This window comes from Delphinapterus leucas, chromosome 11, assembly GCF_059928025.1.
Source record: "Delphinapterus leucas isolate spDelLeu-1000000601 "Yukka" chromosome 11, BTC_Dleu_Yukka2, whole genome shotgun sequence".
NCBI classification, from domain to species: domain Eukaryota; kingdom Metazoa; phylum Chordata; class Mammalia; order Artiodactyla; family Monodontidae; genus Delphinapterus; species Delphinapterus leucas.
In genome coordinates this window covers 17,054,090-17,073,954 of record NC_143139.1, presented here as the reverse complement: position 1 = coordinate 17,073,954, position 19,865 = coordinate 17,054,090, and the positions used below count along the sequence as shown (strand labels likewise).

The 19,865-nt window shown below is 34.9% G+C and overlaps 1 protein-coding gene across 1 annotated transcript in view; it reads right to left on the bottom strand.

Annotated features, from left to right (window-relative positions):
- LOC111176828 (solute carrier organic anion transporter family member 1B3-like) overlaps positions 1 to 19,283 on the bottom strand; it is a 55,802-nt gene extending 36,519 nt beyond the window's left edge. The window contains exons 1-2 of the mRNA XM_022577729.2: positions 18,741 to 19,283; positions 1,008 to 1,149 (exon numbers count right to left, since the gene is read on the bottom strand). Of these exons, the coding sequence (XP_022433437.2) occupies positions 1,008 to 1,149; positions 18,741 to 18,827 (229 nt within the window). The 5' untranslated portion in view covers positions 18,828 to 19,283. The remainder of the gene's footprint in view (positions 1 to 1,007; positions 1,150 to 18,740) is intronic.
- Between the last annotated feature and the right edge of the window lie 582 nt (positions 19,284 to 19,865).

Genomic DNA, 19,865 nt, shown 5'->3' with positions numbered 1-19,865 from the left:
AAGTTTAACAAAGATAATAAGAATCAATTCCTCAATATAAAGAGATATACAATGAATTAGAATTTAAAACTAATCACAGTCTAATACTAAAGTTCTAGATGGTTTCATTAAACCTAGAAGGTGGAAAAGTGAAGGATATGTATGGTGTAATAGCCTCTGAATCATGAAAAGGCAGATTCATGACCAAAAGATAGACGGGTCTTCCTTTACACAATTATTTTTTAAACATTCAGTAAACAAGTATATTTTTAAAAGGTTAAAAGATGAAGAGCAAACTTGTAAAAAATATGTGTAATCTATACAACAGACATAATTGTTGAATCCCTTCAAATCATTAAAAGGGGGGGGGAAAGGAAAATGGGCAGAGGTAATCAGTGACCAGTTCATAAAGTCAGAGAAAAGGATGTTAAATAATTATATAAAACCTCACTATTATTGGAGAAATCCAAATTAAAATGAAGACAACAAAACAATATACTCAATGTTCTAAAAAAAAAAAAAAGACTTTTAACCCCAAATTTTATACCCAGTTCAACAGTAGACCCTAACAAAGATTGCTTCAAAATTGTTCTCCTCTCCTCAAATCATCAGAATCATAATCCTCTCTACAGCTTTGTTTTGCACTAGGGCATCTTGAGAAAGAGACGTTTTAGCCCCGCAAAATATTAGTTTGCAGGCAATGAGTTTGTGTAAATCAGGGTTTTCTAACCTCTATACTTTTGACATTCTGGACTAGGTACTTCTTTGTTTTGGAGGCTGTCTTGTGCATTGTGGGATGTTTCAAGGCATCCCTGGCCTCTACCACTAGATGCCAGTGGCATTCCCTAATCCTCAGCAATGACAACCAAAAATATCTCCAGATATTGCCAAGTTGCCCCTGGGCAGGGGGTGGGGATGGGGGCAATTTACCCCTGGTTAAGGATCAGTGGTGTAGAGCGTATGTGAACACTTTTTTACCTCTGCAAATCTCATTACTAAGTAATAATCAAAACAGAAACAAAAATTACCCATTTCAAAGCTTCCATCAATTAAGCCAACAGTAGAAGATGATATGTCAAATCTCCTTTCTATTTGAGTGATGGAACCTTTCATAATGATTGCACTTAGTGTCTTAGAAATAAAGCTGAGTGACAGGGCTGCCAAGAACATCTAAGAAAAAGCAGAAGGAAAGGGAAAAATAATTAATCATAAGATCACATAATGCTTATATATGCATAGAATTAAAATAGCTTTTCTTCTTTACTTAGTAATATTTTTATTATAAAAAGCATAACCACCTTCCTTCTATTCCAGTTGGTACTTCTTAGTCCTTTTAACATTAACATCACTGTACCGATAAAGTACCATTTTCTTTCTTCCTTTCTTTTTAAAGCCAATTTAGTTAGTTATTCCAACCGTGCTGCACAGTATGTGGGATCTTAGTCCTCAACCAGGGATGGAACCTGCACCCCTGCATTGGGAGCACGGAGCCTTAAGCACTGGACCGCCAGGGAAGTCCCTCATTTTCTAACTTGGTTACAACATCAGATTATTAGAGCAGGACAGTCAAAGTTGTTATTTTTTAATTAATGTCATTAGCTGATTTCTAAGAAGCTAGATAATGATGTGAGATGGCCAGGATGACAAGCTATTCTTTTTTTTTTTTTTTTTTTTTTTTTTTTTTTGCGGTATGCGGGCCTCTCACTGTTGTGGCCTCTCCCGTTGCGGAGCACAAGCTCCGGATGCGCAGGCTCAGCGGCCATGGCTCACGGGCCCAGCCGCTCCGCGGCATGTGGGATCTTCCCGGACCGGGACACGAACCCGTGTCCCCTGCATCAGCAGGCAGACTCTTAACCACTGCGCCACCAGGGAAGCCCTGACAAGCTATTCTTTAGTCCCAAATGAACAGCAAAGTCGAACTGTGAGGGGAGTCGCTAGACATTCTCAAAGGTAGTACTTCCAGGAAGTCAGCTGAAAAAATTTTCATTTATAAAACCTCGCTAATATTGGAGAAAACCAAATTAAAATGAAGACAACAAAGCAATATAGTCAGTGTTCTAAAAAAAAAAGAAGACTTTCAAGCTCACTGGTTATAGATGTTTTATTTTCAATTTGATTTTAACAAAATTTATTTATTCATCTTTCTTACAGCCCACATTTATATCCATAAGTAAATTCCTTTTACATCCAGTATTATTACCCAGAGCCACAGGATCATCATAGGATTCAGCAATCCCACTTCGGGGTATACATCCAAAAGTCTTACAAAAAGGATCTCATGGAGATATTTGCACATCCATGTTTATCACAGCATTATTCAAAATATCCAGGAGGTAGAAGCAATCCAAATGTCCATCAACAGATGGATGGATGAGGGAAATATGGTATATACATATAATGGAATATTATGCAGCCTTAAAAGGAAGGAAATCCTATCACATGCTACAACATGGCTGAGCCTCAAAAACATTATGCTTAGTGAAATAAACCAGTCACAAAAGGACAAATATTGTATGATTCCACCCATATGAAGTATTTAAAGGAGTCAAAATCGTAGAAGCAGGAAATAAAAATTGAGTTCCCCAAAACTGGAAGAAGACAAGAGAGAGTATTAGTATTTAGTAAGAATAGAATTTCAGTGTAGCAGGATGAAAAAGTCTAGAGATTTGTTGTACAACAGTATGAATATACCTAACACCACTGAACTGTACCTTCAAAAATTGGTTAAGATGGTAAATTTAACATTATATGTTTTACCACAATAAAAAATGCATTTTCCCGTTGAAAAAAATGTGGGTGGTCTTTTGCTGAGAGAAGTAACATGTCCCACTGGATATGTTCAAAGTGTTACTGGCTGAAGGATAATGGTACATTACTACATAATTTCATTTTTTTCCCATAACTTCACTGTGTTGTCGTCCCCTGACCTGTGAAGTTTTATACAGATGTAGAACTTCTTGGTAAACCTTCCCTCCTCCATTCCTCTCCCCACCCTTTACTTAAAGTTCTGTTCTTTTATATGAATATAAATAAATAAATCATATATATATATAAACATATATATTATATGTGTGTGTGTGTGTGTACAGCCATGGGAGAATTTTTTATTTTATTGAGTTTGTTGCCTCCTTTCAAGAGTGGTGAATGAAAATATCTAATACCTAGTGATTCTTGCCTGTCTGCTTTGTTTTACATATGGAAGCTCCTGTTTCCTTGTCTCTGAATATTCAGTCTTTGTGAAGCCTATCTGGGATGGAGAGGCAGAAATCTTTAGCAGTAGGGTAGTTAAGAGTTAATCTGCATATGGGCACCTCACTTCTTCATGAGTGTTGCCGGCCACTTGAGACACAGTTCTGCTCCATATGCCCGGGAGGGCATCCGCCCACGCTCACTACCTCCTGCCCAGGGTAGATGTCTCTGCAGTTTGCTGCTTGCACTAAGTGGGGGAGGGTAATTTGATGATCAGGGGAGATGTTAAACAAGGAAAGAAGCATGTTTTCTCTGATTGAGTGGAATAGCCTATACAACAACCTGGGACCTCTCTTGATCCCATTATCTGTGGCTTTTGCCTTTGAAACATGCTTGGAAGCCATGTCCATTTTTTTTCAAGTTTCTTTTCCTGCACTTGTCTTGGGCTGTGATTTCTTTCTTTAGCCTAATTCTTTCTACTTCTTACTTTTTAGAAAACTCTCATACTTTCTGATTTACAGAATGTATCTCTTCTTGTTTTCTAGCACATCTACAAGTTGCCTTTAATACATTTTACATTATTTATTAAAATTGGAGGGGGGAGGAGAAGGCTTCAACCTTATTATTCTGTCTGCCTTATTGAGCTAGAAGTCAAGTTCTGCCTTTCCTTCTCTAATAAATAGAAAAAAATGTTATCAGGCTCTCTATCAAACTCAGATGCCTGACACATAATGAGTAAGTATTCAATAAATGTTTTTTGGTTGTTGAATAAATTGTTATTCCCCAAATTTAGGTTATAAATCTGGTACAGAGCTTACATGTAGTGGAACCTCTCGTTTCCTAGCTTCCTCAGCTTTTAGATGGAGATAATTACGGTAAAATTGTTGTGAAGATTAATTAAAATAATATACATAAAATTTTGGGCACATAGTATTGAGAAATGTCTGTTTTTATTATCACTTTGAACTATCATCATTCAGCTTTTGGCTGTAAGTTCGGTCAAATAAAAATAGGACTCTGATTATTTAGCCAAACACATTTTTTGTCAGGCACTATTTCAGGTGCTGCAGAATCAGTAATGAGCATACTGGCAAAATGATTTATTGATTATTAAAGAAATACTGAGGCAAACTTTTACCTAAATCCTTATCATCAAAACACTAATTGGTAAAATCAAAGAGGAGACAGTTTCATAAAGTAACAGGACATCTCAGTAAGCAGATACAAGCATAACCAGATGTAAAACCTGTCCTATATAAGAGCAGCTTTCTAAAAGTTCAGAGAAAGATTTTGTAATGTCCATGTCTTCAATCTTAAAAGGAAGATTAGCTCAAGACAAAAGAGAGACTCAATAAAGTCAAAATTCGTACAGTATAATCCTAAATTGGTTTTACAAAGAAGAAAAGGGTAACAGATGCAAACACAATGGCTACAGTAGGATTCCTCCAATAAGCTAGGATTTTAGAAGGACATGAAATGAGTTAATATAGACAGATTTATAAATGTGCTTTCTTTTACTCTATAACCCTGAGAGATGGGCATTTTTAACCATGTTCCTAATGTGAGGCTGAATTTCAGAGAAAGAATGATATGATGATTTTCTCAGAACATAAAAAATTAAATAATAATAAAACTGAAATCTCCAATGAAAAATACTAAAAGACAAAAGCATAAGGATAGAGAATTTAAGATTGAGAGATTTCAAAACAGAGATACGAATGTTCACAATCATCAAATAGATTTTAAAATATCACAGGCAGAAAGACACAGCTAGCATTGAGATAAGAGGTAAAGTCTATATTTACCTGCAGTCGTGGCAGGTCAGTCCTTTGTTTATGATGGCAAGAGTCTTAGAATTAAGGTCAGAAAACATTTCCAAGTTTCTACATTGCCATATGTACAGCCATGATTAACTCAGTTAACTCATAGGAACCTCAAACAAATTTACTCAGCAAACATTTATCAAGCAACTACAATATGGCAATTCCTCCACTAAACCTTGGAGTTGAGACAGGTACAGAGTAAGAAAGGAAATAAAAACAATTAAGATGTAATAAATGCCCCCAAAGAACTAATGTTTCCCTGGGCCAATAAACAATTAATGCCAGTATAATAATGTAATTAGTACTGTAATTGCTATACAGTTTTAAATTTATGAGTACACAGAAAAAAGTGATTAATTCTGTCTACACAGGTCAAAGTTTCTATAGATGTGCTAACATTTAAACTAAGTCTTTAGGGGTTAATAGAAGCTTAGAAACCGAAGAAGAAATAAACATTTAAAACAAAATAGGAAACACATGAAAAGCCCCAGAGTAGTGAAAGAACACAGATCATTTGAAAAACAAAAAGAATATCTGTGGGTGGAATATAAGGATAGAAGTATGCCAACCATTGGGAGATCAATCTGCATTTTTAAGTGTGATGTAAGGAGATTAAATTTTAGAGGGCTAATTCTGGTAGCCATGAGGAAAATGAATTTATGGCAAATAAATTAATTAGAAAGCTGATTTCAGAAAAAAAGATGAGCAGAGATGGGAAGAGAGGACTAAAAGGTTACAGACACACTCGGAAGAAGTTTAAGAGGAGAACCAATAAGATGTGGGAATAATGGAAAATAAGTATTCTGATTTTGTTTTATAGTTTGTATAATCGTATGTAGTAATACTATTATTGGGGATGAGAAAAAGAGAAGTCTTAGGGTTAAAGACAATGAAATCATCTTTTCAAAACTCAAATTTGAGATGCCTAAAAATAAACATCTACCAAATAGACACAACTAAGGCAGGGGTTGTGCTCAAGAGAGATTTTTCTGGAAGTAGTTTTGAGATTTACCAGGGGATAACTGTACAATTAATCCATATTCAGGCTTATTCCATTAAAAAACCTCCTCCTGCCCCACTGCATCCTCACTTTTCCATAACTCTCTCTCATTTTTTCCAGTCAAAACTGAGAGTTGTTTACGTTTGCATGGATCAGATCTTATTTTTTGCATCAGTTTTTAAACTATCCTCATCAGGCCTAGGATACTTTGGCTATTCCAAACTTTAGTTCAGGGTTTTGTTTCAAACTCTCTTCTCTTTTTATTCTACACACTCTTTCTGGAAAAACTCATAAATTGTCATTGTTTTTATTGCCACCTAAATGCTGATGATTGCCAAATCTATATTTTAAGCCAAGCTTGCTTTTGCTGAGGTTTAGGCTGCTGTTCCAAAGTGCCCGCGTTAGAGCTCCATTTTGGTTTTAATGTCCAGATTGCATCCTTTTCTTCCTCCCCTTTCACCTCCTTTCCTGTGTCACCACTTAGAATCTACTCTCTTATATATCACATCCAATCAGTCCCCCAAAGCTAAATATTTAATCTTATAAACATCTCTCTTTTTAATATGCTTCACTTTATATTCCTACCTCAAATGACCATCATCTTACACCCAGAATACTACTGTTTCTAACTGGTGTCTCTTTCCTCACTGTCAACTCTTTTTCACACCACACCCAGGGTGATTTTTAAATACTTATAACTATTTCCACTTCCAATAAAGCTGAATAAGTTCCCACTGGACTGATCCTGCAGCAAACAACCATTGTAAAGTCTGAGGGGAAAACAAAAAACACCCCAAAGCATGGGAGAGCAAACAAAAGCAGTCAGATTCTGGACAGGGGTTGACCCTTAAAAGAAGGAAATGCCTAAGGTTAATTTCTCATTCTTATGGCTTTAAGGTAAGGTCACAGTTAGCATTATTCACAAAAGCTAAAATTCTTTTAGAAAAATCACAGTCCTTGTGGCCTGAAGAATGAGAAAGAAGAGTTTAGGTTAAAATTTAGGGGAGAATCTCATGAAGGAGAGATCCAGAGAATGGGGAGCCCCAAATTCTGCATATAAACTGTCCACATTTTTTTTTCTTTCTTTTTTTGCGGTACGCGGGCATCTCACTGTTGTGGCCTCTTCCGTTGCGAAGCACAGGCTCCGGACGCGCAGGCTCAGCGGCCATGGCTCACGGGCCCAGCCGCTCCGCGGCATGTGGGATCTTCCCAGACCGGGGCACGAACCCGTGTCCCCTGCATCGGCAGGCGGACTCTCAACCACTGCGCCACCAGGGAAGCCCTGTCCGGATTTTTGACCTCTGAACTATTCATGAACAGGGCAACTCAAGTCAGCCCTATGGATAAAGTAATTTAATTGAGATTTGAACTATTTCCTAAGAGATAGAGTTTGCAGTTTCAGGTCAACAAATTTAATTGCCTTGTAAAACAAAAAAAAATATCACACCCTTTGGAAGAATGTAACAATGTTCAAAATTACCAACGTATGAAGAGCCAAGAAAATGTAACCATTTCTCAAGAAAGATAACAGTCAACCAAGACTAACCCTGAGATTACACATATGTTAGTATTACTGGACAAGAATTTTTTTTTTTTTAGAAGATGTTGGGGGTAGGAGTTTATTAATTAATTAATTAATTTTTGCTGTGTTGGGTCTTTGTTTCTGTGTGAGGGCTTTCTCTAGTTGTGGTAAGCGGGGTCCACTCTTCATCGCGGTGTGCGGGCCTCTCACTATCACGGCCTCTCTTGTTGCGGAGCACAGTCTCCAGTAGTTGTGGCTCACGGGCCTAGTTGCTCCGTGCCATGTGGGATCCTCCCAGACCAGGGCTCGAATCTGTGTCCCCTGCATTAGCAGGCAGATTCTCAACCACTGCGCCACCAGGGAAGCCCTGAACAAGAATTTTAAAGCAACTAATCTAACTGAGCTCTTTGATGTAAAGGAAAGTTATCTCACAATGAATGAAAATAGAAAATTTCACACACAGAAAAAACTGTAAAAAGAAGCTATAAGAATGAGAAAAGATACAGTATCTGAAATAATATGCATAATCAAGATGTTAATTTATGCCACATCTTCTGGATAGGTGTTGTGTGTGTTCTCTCTTTGTAACCTATGCTTTCCTATGACATAAATCTTAGTTAAGTCTCCAAACTTTCCTAAACAGAAACTATCAATAGTCAATACAGCTTTCAAAAATATTTGATAGCAGAGATAAAGATGAAGGTTTGCATCAGACATCCTACAGAAAACTTAATATCTCCACATCCGCTGGATATTTCTCTTTCCAATTAATACAGGAAGGATATGAATGTGAATTATGTTATGTGGGAGCTAATATTTGCTAGGACTGTTCCAGATATTCTAGAAGTATTGTTTCTAATTCTCACAAAATCCTTGCATGGTATGCATTACTCTCTTCATTTTACAAGTAAGAATAATAAAGTTTAGAGATGCAAAGTTATTTAACTAAGGGAATAAGGCTAAAACTGTAGCAGAACTGTGATTTGAACACAAGTATTTCACACACGAAAAGCAAAACAGTTCTTGGATCTAATATACTAACCCACTTTTCCTTCATCTCTATTTTCCTAAGTCAGATCCTCGTTACGTCTCACTTGGTTTATTTGTAGTAGTCTGCCTGCTTTCCTCCATTTGCAGCAATGGGAATACTGCATGTAATTTTATTTTTCCAACTTTATTGAAGTATGATTGACAAATAAAACTGTATAAATTTAATGTGTATAACATTGCAATTGACATATGCATAAATTGTGATACGATTAGAACAATAAAATTAGTTAACACATTCATCACCTCACATAGTTACCTATGTTTTATTTTTGTAGTGAGAACATTTAGATATACTCTCTTAGGAAATTTCAAGTATATAATACAATATTGTTAACTAGAGTCATCATGCTGTACACTAGATCCCCAGAACTTATGTATCTTATAACAGAAAGTTTATACCCTTTGACCAACATCACTCAATTTCCCACACCCTCTGGTTCTAGCAACCACCATTCCATGCTGTTTCCATGAATTCAACTTTTTAATACCCACCGCAGTGACACTTCTTTAGTGAAGCTGTATATTGCCTAATAGGAATTTGGTTTGTATCTCTCTTATATCTAGTGTAAATATATAATTTATCATATAAATTGGAATAATTTTTAGAGCAAAATGAGTGGTAAAAAATAATTAAGCTTAGAACAATTTTTGAAATTTTATTGATGAATAAATTGCTTGTTACTATTCTAATTTTTTCAAATAAAAAACACATATCCAAGTAAATTGAAGGAAACATTAAATTTTTTTCTTTTCATTGCTTACTTTAATATTTAAAAATAATAAACAGTATAATTATTCTTGGTGGATATATTAGTATATTTTTATGTATACCAATATGTATACATGTATATCCATGTATTTTATTCAGTTTCTTATGAGTATCTTCATTACTATGTCACTATTATTTCTCTGAAGGATAATTTTCAAATTATTCTTAGACATTTTAGTTTATTAAAAAAATTATCTGAAATCTTCGTCAAAATTGCATTTTATGATTACTGAAAAAATAATTGCATTTTATGGTTACTGAATTTGAAATTGTCAATATTTCAATTGACTCTTCTCTGTAGCTCATAATATTTTTAATGAAGAAAATATTCTCTTAATAAGCCCACAGCAAATTGTGCTAACTGGAAATATTCTCAATTCCTTTTTAAAAATATTTACCTATGTACATTTTTTATTCTAAATATCACAGTTGCTATCATTTTTGCCTCTCTTTAGAGTATCTTTCTTGAAAAATATTTATATAAGAAAAATTTATGTTTTCTTTAACATTTGCCAATTTTTGTCACTGGAAAATTATAGGTATATTCAGTTACTTTTTATTCAGATAAAGAATATACGTTTATCCAATTCAAATAGTACATGTATTGGGCTTCCCTGGTGGCGCAGTGGTTAAGAGTCCGCCTGCCGATGCAGGGGACACGGGTTCGTGTCCCGGTCCGGGAAGATCCCATATGCTGCGGAGCGGATAGGCCCGTGAGCCATGGCTGCTAGGCTTGCGCATCCGGAGCCTGTGCTCCACGACGGGAGAGGCCACATCAGTGAAGCCCGCATACAGCAAAAACAAAGCAAAACAAAACAAAACAAAACTGTAAAGGGGCTGAATGTATTTTTTTTAATTTTTTTTCTGTGTTTATTGAGATGAACATGTGATTTTTATTCTTCCTTTGTTAATATGGTGTATCACATTGATCGATTTGCAAATATTGAACCATCCTTGCATCCCTGGAATAAATATAACTGGATCATGGTGTTATGACCCTTTTTATATACCATTGGATTCAGTTTGCTAATATTTTGTTTAGGATTTTTTCACCTATAATCATCAAAGATATTGACCAGTAATTTTCTTTTTTTGTAGTGTCTTTGGTTTTGGTATCAGAGTAACAGGGGCCTCATAGAATGAATTTGAGAGTGTTCCATCCCTTCAGTTTTTTGGAATAGTTTGAGAAGGATAGTTACTAATTCTTGTTTGTATGTTTGGTAAAATTCCCTGATGAAGCCATTCGGTTCTGGACTTTGTTTATTATTATTATTATTTTTACAAACAATTTCGGTACTACTGATTGGTCTGTTCAAATTGTCTATTTCTTCTTGATTCAGTCTTGGCGCGTTGTATGTTTCTAGAAATTTGTCCATTTTTTCTAAGTTACCCAATTCATTGGCATGTAACTATTCATAGTATTCTCTTATGATTTCTTGTATCTTTCTTGTATTGATTGTTATTTCTCCTCTTTTATTTATTGTTTTGTTTATTTGGGTACTCCCTCTCTTCTTCTTGATGATCCTGGCTAAAGGTTTATCAATTTTATCTTTTCCACAAAAACAGCTCTTGGTTTCATTGATCTTTTCTATTGTTTTTTGATCCCCATTTTTCCTCCTTGATCTTTATTATTTCCTTCCTTCTGCTGACTTTGGGATTTGTTTGATTTTCTTTTTCTAATTTTTTTAGATGATAGGTTAGGTTGTTTATATGAGATCTTCCTTGTTTCTTGAGGAAAGCCTGTATTGCTGTGAACTTCCCTCTTGGAACTGCTTTTGCTATCAATACATTCCATAGATTTGGGAGTGTTGTGTTTCCATTTTCATTTGTCTTGAGGTATTTTCTGATTTCCTCTTTGATTTCTTCATTGATCCATTGGTTTTATAGTAGCATGTTATTTAGTTTCCACATGTTTGTTCTTTTCCCATTTTTCTTTCTGTAATTGATTTCTAGTTTCATACCATTGTGGTCAGAAAAAAAGGCTTGATATAATTTCTATCCTCTTAAATTTGTTCAGAATTATTTTGTGTCCTAGGATGTGACCTATCCTGGAGAACATTCTACGTGCACTTGAAAAGAATGTAAATCCTGTTGTTTTGGGATGTAATGTCCTATAAATATCTATTAAGTCTAACTGGTCTATAGTGTCGTTTAAGATCACTGTGCCGTATTGATTTTATGTCTGAATGATCTGTTCGTTGATGTAAGTGGGGTGTTAAAATCGCCTACTACTATTGTATTATTACCAATTTCTCCCTTTATGTCTGTTAATATTTGCTTTATATATTTAGATGCTCCTGAATTGAGTGCATATATGTTAATGAGTATAAATCCTCTTCTTGTATTGATCCCTTTATCATTACATAATGCCCTTGCTTGCCTTTGTTATAGTCTTTCTTTTAAAGTCTATTTTGTATTGCTACCCCTGCTTTCTTGTTGTTTTTGTTTGCATGAAATATCTTTTTCCTTCCCCTCACTTTTCAGTCTGTGTGTGTCTTTAGCTTTGAAGTGAGTTGCTTGTAAGAAGCATATAGAAGGGTTTTTTTTTTAATCCAGTAAGCCACCCTATGTCTCTTGATTGGAACATTTAGTCCATGAACATTTAAAGTAATTATTGATAGGTATGTACTTATTGCCATTTTATTACTTGTTTTCCAGTTGTTTTTGTGGTTCTTCTCTGTACATTTTTTCTTCTTTTTATTTCTTCCCTTACAGTTTAATTTGAAATCTATTCATGATAAAAACTCTCATTAAAATGTATATAAAGGGACCATATCTCAACATAATAATGTCCATCTATGACAAACCCACAGTTAACATCATACTTAACGGTGAAAAGGTGAAAGCTTTTCCTCTAAATTCAGGAGCAAGACAAGGATGCCTACTCTTGCCACTTCTGTTTAACATAGTATTGGAAGTCCTAGCCACAGCAATCAGACAAGAAAAAGAAACCAAAGCCATACAAATTGGAAGGGAAAATTAAAACTGTCACTATTTGCATGATACTTTATATAGAAAATCCTAAAGCCTTCACCCAAAAACTGTTAGAACTAATAAATGAATTCAGCAAAGTGTCAGGATACAAGATTAACATACAGAAATCTGTTGTTTTTCTATATCTAATAATGAACTATCAGAAAGAGAAAGTTTAAAAAATTCCATCAAAAAGAATAAAATACCCAAGAATAAATTTAACCAAGGAGGTGAAACAACTATACTTTGAAAACTTTAAAACACTGATAAAATTGAAGATGATACAAAGAAATGAAAAGATGTCTTGTGCTCTTGGATTAGAAGAATTGATATTCTTAAAATTTCCATACTACCCAAAGAATCTGTAGATTTAATGTAATCTTTATCAAAGTACCCATGACACTTTTATAAAACTAGAACAGGTAATCCTAAATTTCATATGGAACCACAAAAGACCCTGATTTGCCAAAGCAATCTAGAGAAAAAAGAACAAAGCTGAAGGTTTCACTCTCCCAGATTTTAGACAATACTATAAAGCTACAGTAACCAAAACAACCTGGTACTGGCACAAAAACAGACACATACATCAATGAAACAGAATAGAGAGTCCAGAAATAAACCCACACATCTATGGTCAATTAATCTTCAACAAAAGAGGTAAGAACACACAATAGAGGAAAGACAGTGTCTTTAACAAGTGGTGCTGGGGAAAATGTACAGTTACATGCAAAACAATGAGATGAGAGCACTTCCTCATACCATACACAAAAAAAATTAAAATGGATTAAAGAGCTGAGTGTAAGACCTGAAACCATAAAACACCCAGAAGAGAACATAGGCAGAACACTGTTTGACATATTATAAATTGTAGCAACATTTTTCTTTTTTTGGTTCTGTCTCCTAAGGCAAAAAAATTAAAGCAAAAATAAACAAATGAGCCCTGATTAAACTTAAATCCTTCTGTACATAAAGGAAACCATGGATTAAAAGAAAAAGACAACCTTTGTAATTGGAGTTAATATTTGCAAATGATATGACTGGCAAGGGGTTAATATCCAAAATATATAAACAGCCCATGCAACTCAATATAAAAAATAAGTAAATAATTGGCAGAAGACCTGAGTAGACATTTTTCTAAAGAAGACATACAGATGGCCAAAAGACACATGAAAAGATACTTAACATCACTAACTATTAGATAAATGCAAATCCAAACAACCATGAGATATCACCTCACACCTATCGGAATGGCCATCATCAAAAGGTCTACAAGTAATAAATGTCAGTGAGGATGTGGAGAAAAGGGAACACTGTACACTGTCAGTGGGAATGTAAATTGGTGCAGCCACTTGCAGTATGGAGGTTCCTCAAAAACTAAACAGTATGGAGATTCCTCAAAAAACTAAAAATAGAATTAACATATGATCCAGCAATTCCACTCCTGAGTACATATCTGGAAACCTCAAAAACACTAATTCGAAAAGATATATACACCCAGTGTTCATAGTAGTGCTATTTACAATAGCCAAGATATTGAAGCAACTCAAGAGTCCATCAACAGATGAACAGATAAAGAAGATGTAGTGGGTATACACACACACACACACACACACACACACACACCCACGAATATTACTCAGCCATAAAACAGAGTGAAAATCTGCCATTTAGAGCAATGTGTATGGACCTAGAAAATACACTTAGTGAAATAAGTCAGACAGAGAAAGACAAATGCCATATGATATCACTTATATGTGGAATCTAAAAAATAATACAAACAAATCTATATAGCAAAACAGAAACAGATTCACAGATATAGAAAAAAAACTAGTGGTTACCAGTAGGGATGGGGAAAGCAGGAGAGGCACATTAGGGGTATGGGATTAAGATATACAAACTGCTATGTATAAAATAGATAAGCACCAAAGATATAAAGTATAGCACAGAGAATTATAGCCATTATCTTGTAATAAGTTCTAGTGTAGTATAATCTGTAAAAATACTGAATCTCAGGTATATAAAGCCTATATACCTAACACTAATATAGTATTGTAAGTCAACTATACTTCAATTAAAAAAATAAAAATTAAAAAGAAACAAGACTCAACTATGACTTATGTATAAGAAACTCACTTTAGATCTAAAGACATGCAAAGACTGGAAGTGAAGTGATGGGAAAAGATATTCCACACAATTGGTAACCAAAAGAGAGCAGGAGTGGTTGTATTTATATCAAACAAAATAGACTTTAAGTAAAAAATGTCACAAGAGACAAAAAGGACATTATATAATGATAAAGGGTCCATTGACCAGGAAGATTTAATAAGTATCTCTATCCCTATCTGTCTATCTATCTATCTACCTCTCTTTCTATCCCCAAAATTAGAGTACCTAAATATATAAAGCAAACATTTACACAATGGAAGGGAGAAATAAAGAGCAATACCATAATAGTGGAAGATTTTACTTTTTTTTTTTTTTTTTTTTTGCGGTACGTGGGCCTCTCACTGCTGTGGCCTCTCCCGTTGCGGAGCACAGGCTCTGGATGCGCAGGCTCAGCGGCCATGGCTCACGGGCCTAGCCACTCCGTGGCATGTGGGATCTTCCCGGACCGGGGCACGAACCCGTGTCCCCTGCATCGGCAGGCGGACTCTCAACCACTGCGCCACCAGGAAACCCCAATAGTGGAAGATTTTAATACCTTATTTTAAATAGTGGATAGAAATAATAAGGAAATGGATAACTCAAACACCACTATAGACCAAATTGACCTAAAAGACATACAAAAAACATTCCACCCAACGACAGTGAAATACACATTCCTTTTAAATGTACTCATATCTTTCTCCAAGATATATCACGTGTTAGACCACAAAATAAGTTTTAACAAATCTAAGAAGATTTATATCATCGCAAGTATCTTTTCTACCGACAATGGAATGAAACTAGAAATCAACAGCAGGAGAAAAACTGGAGAATTCACAAATATGTAAAAATTAGGCAACACCCTCTTGAACAACAATAGGTCCAAGAACTCAAAAAGGAATTTAGAAAATATCTCAAGACAAACAAAAATGAAATCACAAAATACCAAAACATATGGTATGTACAAATACAGTATTAAGAAGGAATTTCATAGTGAAAAACAGCTACATAAAAAAAGAATGATCTCAAATCAGCCACCCAACTTTATATCTCAGTGTGCTGGACATTGATTTCATTCTCACATGTACAGCAAGATGACGACAATCTGGCCAAAGCAAGTAAGATTGCCTGCATGGTCCCTTGCAGAGTATATGGAGAAGTTACGAGTTAGCAAGCTGGCACTGTGTATAAAGTATGTTAATTGCTGCCCAATAATAAAGACCAGAGAAGCAATAAAAATAGTAGTAGCTAGCATTTATTGAGCACTTACTATATACCATACATTGTTCTAGTGTTTTACTTCTGTTAGTGGATTTATTCCTTACCATAAGTCTGTCAGCCAGATGCTATTATTTCCTTTCACAGGTGAAAAAACTTAGATGCAAAGGGGGCAAATGACTTCCTCTAGGAAAAAAATATATATTTACAGGTTTTGGAGATTAGGACCTGGACATCTTTGCGTGCCATTACTCTGCCTACCCATGAATATATTAGGTAGCCCGGCAAGGGGGTCTTAAGGTTGCAAGTGGAGTTAAGGATGCTAATCAGATGACCTTGAAGAGGTTATCCTATATTATCCTGGTTAACTCAATGTAATTCTAAGGGTCCTTTAAATGTGGAAAAGGGAGCAGAAAAGTCAATGTCAATGTGAAAAATACTTGACTGACCATCACTAGCTTTGAATATGGAAGAGAGCTATTAGTCAAGAACTTTGGGCACTTTCCAGAAGCTGGAAAAGGCAAGGAAATGAATTGTCTTTTAGAGTCTCCAGAAAGGATACAGCTCTGCCAGCGTCTTGATTTTAGCTCAGTGAGACCTATTTCAGACTTCTCAACTTCAGAATTGTATGATTATTACAGAACTGTGATAAATTTGTTTTGTTATATTAAAGACATACATATACATACACACCTATACATATGTGTGCATTTGTATTTCAGCGTCAGGAGGTGATAAATGCTAAGAAGAAAAATCAAATTTGGTTCAAGAGTTATGGATAGGAAATGCTATTTTATATGGGGTGGTCAGGGATGAGGTAATGTTTAAATAGAGATTTGAATGAGATGAAAGAGCAAGCTATCTGGGAGTCAGATATTTCAGATAAGGAAAGAGCAAGTGCAAGCTTCTCCAAGTCAGAAGTGCATGTCACATCTTGAGAAATAGTAAAAAGTCTAATAGGCCAGAAGAAGGTTAGCCAGAGGAAAACTGTGGGGTAGGGATACTGTTGGTGGTTACAAATGGGATGGCTATCCTAATGATTTCCGGAAGGGGAGTGGGAATGAAGGTAGAATGGGAGACCTTTTACTTTTTCCCTATTGTTTATGTTTTTTGATGATGATGCACTGCTTTTGTGTTTTTAAAGAATTTTCATTACAACGCAGTGGTACAAGAAATCTGAAGCACAGAAATGACAAGTGTAAAGATGAACAATGTACTTGCAGGGTTTATATAACCTACTTGGTTCAGTTCAAAAATTGAGGGAAAGGGGTAAGAAAGAATCAAACTATGCTGTTGTTGTTCTAAATTATTATCTATTTGCACTTTTACACAGTTTTCCCTGCTGAGTCTGTATACCCACATCAGTAACAACGTGTATTTGTGTGTGTGCAGGCAAATATGCTTGCTTGAAACTCAATTATTCGGTATAAAGGGGAATTTTTAGAAGTACAGAATGAGGAAGATTATTAAATAGCCCACTTACAAATCTGTGCTTACCAGAATATCTTGAGGGTACTAATATTATGGAAACCCACAGGTACTTTAGCAACATGGAGTACAATTGAGCTCACGGGACTTGCAATCAGACCGCCTAATTTCAGACCTTGGCTCTACCACTTTCCAGCCTATGGACCTAGAGAAAGTCATTCACCCTCTAAGTTCTTTATCATGTGTAAAAGGGAGATAATAGCATATGGCTGACTGAATTGTGGTAAGGAATAAATCCATTAGTAGAACTAAAATACTAGAGCAGTGTCTTGCATTTAGTAAGTGTTCGATATACTATTACTGTTATTGCTTCTCTGTTCTTTATTATTGGGCTGCAATTCACATACTTTATACACACTGACAACTTGCTAACTCGAAGCTTTTCTCCAAATATGCTGCAAGAGACTACCCAGGCAATTTTATTTGCTTCAGCTAGTTTGTTGTCACCTTCAATGCATGTGCAAATGAATCACTGTAACCCTCCATGTTTAAAAGTGAAATAAGCCAGCACAACCTACTACCCCTAGGCAATAGAATGTGGTCCAGTTGCATTAGCCAGTACTTTCTCCTGGTGACTGCTTTTCTGTTTAAATATTACTTAAATATTTCATCAGAACTGATTTTACCAATAATCTCTGAAAAACAAACAGACTTCATGTTCCCTGGACAAAGTTAAAACAGACTTTATATAACATGATTGCAATTGAATCTGATCTCTGGTCTTTATTCAGCTAGATAAGACTATATCTTTGAGGAAAACATTTTAAATATTGATCAAAGTCAGCCCTGATTGGTTTTTTGATTTCCTCTAGTCTTCTCTATCGGGGTTTAAAGGCTTTGATTTAGTTTTAAGAGTTTTCCATTTACAACCTAGATGACTTCACACAAACTTCTCAACTTCCTTGAGTCTTGGTTTCCTTGACTCTGTGCTCAAGGATTGCTTTTTCCTGCCTGTGAAAATCGCAATACAGTCTGTATCATTCACTGTCTCACCGTTTTGTGACAAAAGCAAGAGACAGGATTATCGCTTTTACCCACTTGCATATGGAAAAATTAAATGACTTTCCTAAGTCATCAACTAGGTCTTTGGGCCGGGTCTTTTAGTTCCCTTCAGACTATATCATTTAAGTTAATAGAATAACAAATGCTGTTCTTTAAAAAAAAAAAAAAAATTAAATAGGTCAAGACCACAAAGTGATTCACAAGACTGATAAATCTTCTCTGTTATAGGTCAAATGTAAGAATTTTTTTTTACATACTATCCATTACACAGAGACTGCTTTATTTTAATCACATTTATAAGTATCTTTTTGTCCATCAAGAATCAAAGAGAAGATATCAAAATCTTTCTAAATTTTCAACATTAATAAATTCTTAACTAGAAATGTCACCAAAGACCTTTTATTCAGATTTAAAGATTGATTTATATCAAGATGTATATCATTGTGTTAATACTTTAATGTATGCTTCAGTTGAAAACTCTAATTTGAAATATAATATTCTTTTAAAAAACTGGCTGCCTTTTCTTTAAATCAGAATTCTCCCTTTACTTATTTTAGTTTGAAAACATGAAACGCATTCCACCTTGAATCCATTGCAGTAGTTTCTAGTTTTCCTTTTCTCAGAATGTTGTGCCTCTGCTGTCTTACTCAAATGTTGATTCTGGTCCATCACTGTACTGCAGATATCATGTGAATGTTTTCAATTTTTGTCGATGTTTCGTTCAAAATGATCACCTTTTTGGAGAGGAAAGTTATAATTTATTTCACTTTAACAATTCAGAAATGAGAAAAGCCTCAAGGTCAACATCAATCAATCAATAATTCCACTAATATTCATTCAGGACCTACCATGTCCTGAGCACCGGGACACAAAAGGAAACACACACTCACACGTATACAAATTTCTAGCTTTAGCGAGATTGTAATTTAGAAGGATAAATGTATGGAGGGGAACTTGAAACAACAAATAAATAAAGTAATATAGAATCACACATTAGATTGGATTAAATAAATTATCAGCAATTACCTATTGGAAATAAAATTTTGTTTTATTTTCTGTATATCTACATTATAAGGTTTAGGAAGGCAAATAAGTGTTTAATTCATCTTTCTGGTTTTACAAAATGCCAAACAGTATCTTGCATATAGTAGATAGTCAAAATGAATAGAAAAATAATGTAATTAATTATAATTAGAGTGGCCTAAAAAGGTTTCAGAGAGAAATACCTCTGAATTTATCAGGCTCCAAAAGCAGAGAAAGTTTGGATTTGTTAAAAAGAGCTTAGTGTACTCTAAGTACCTGGCAGAGGGACTATGGACGTGCTTGAACTTACCATCACCATGATTCCACTTTATTTTAATTTTGTTTATTTATTTTTGAAGAGAGAGTATATTTGAAGTTGAAAGCACAACACATCAAAAATGACATATAGGAAAAATTCTTCCTCTAACCCTCATCCAGTTTCTCTTTCTGAGGAAGAGTATTATTAGCTTTCAATGAACCTTGTCCAGAAATACGATATGCATTTTTAATTAAATACACAATATTTTCCTTTTTTAACACAAATGGCAGCATACCGTTACTACAGTTATCTGCCTTTTTGCTCTGCTTTATATACTTAACTTTATATTAATATGGCTTACTCAGTTTTCTTATGGTTCTAGAGTATTCCATTGTCTATAGTTTATCTACCTAGTTTTATGTCTA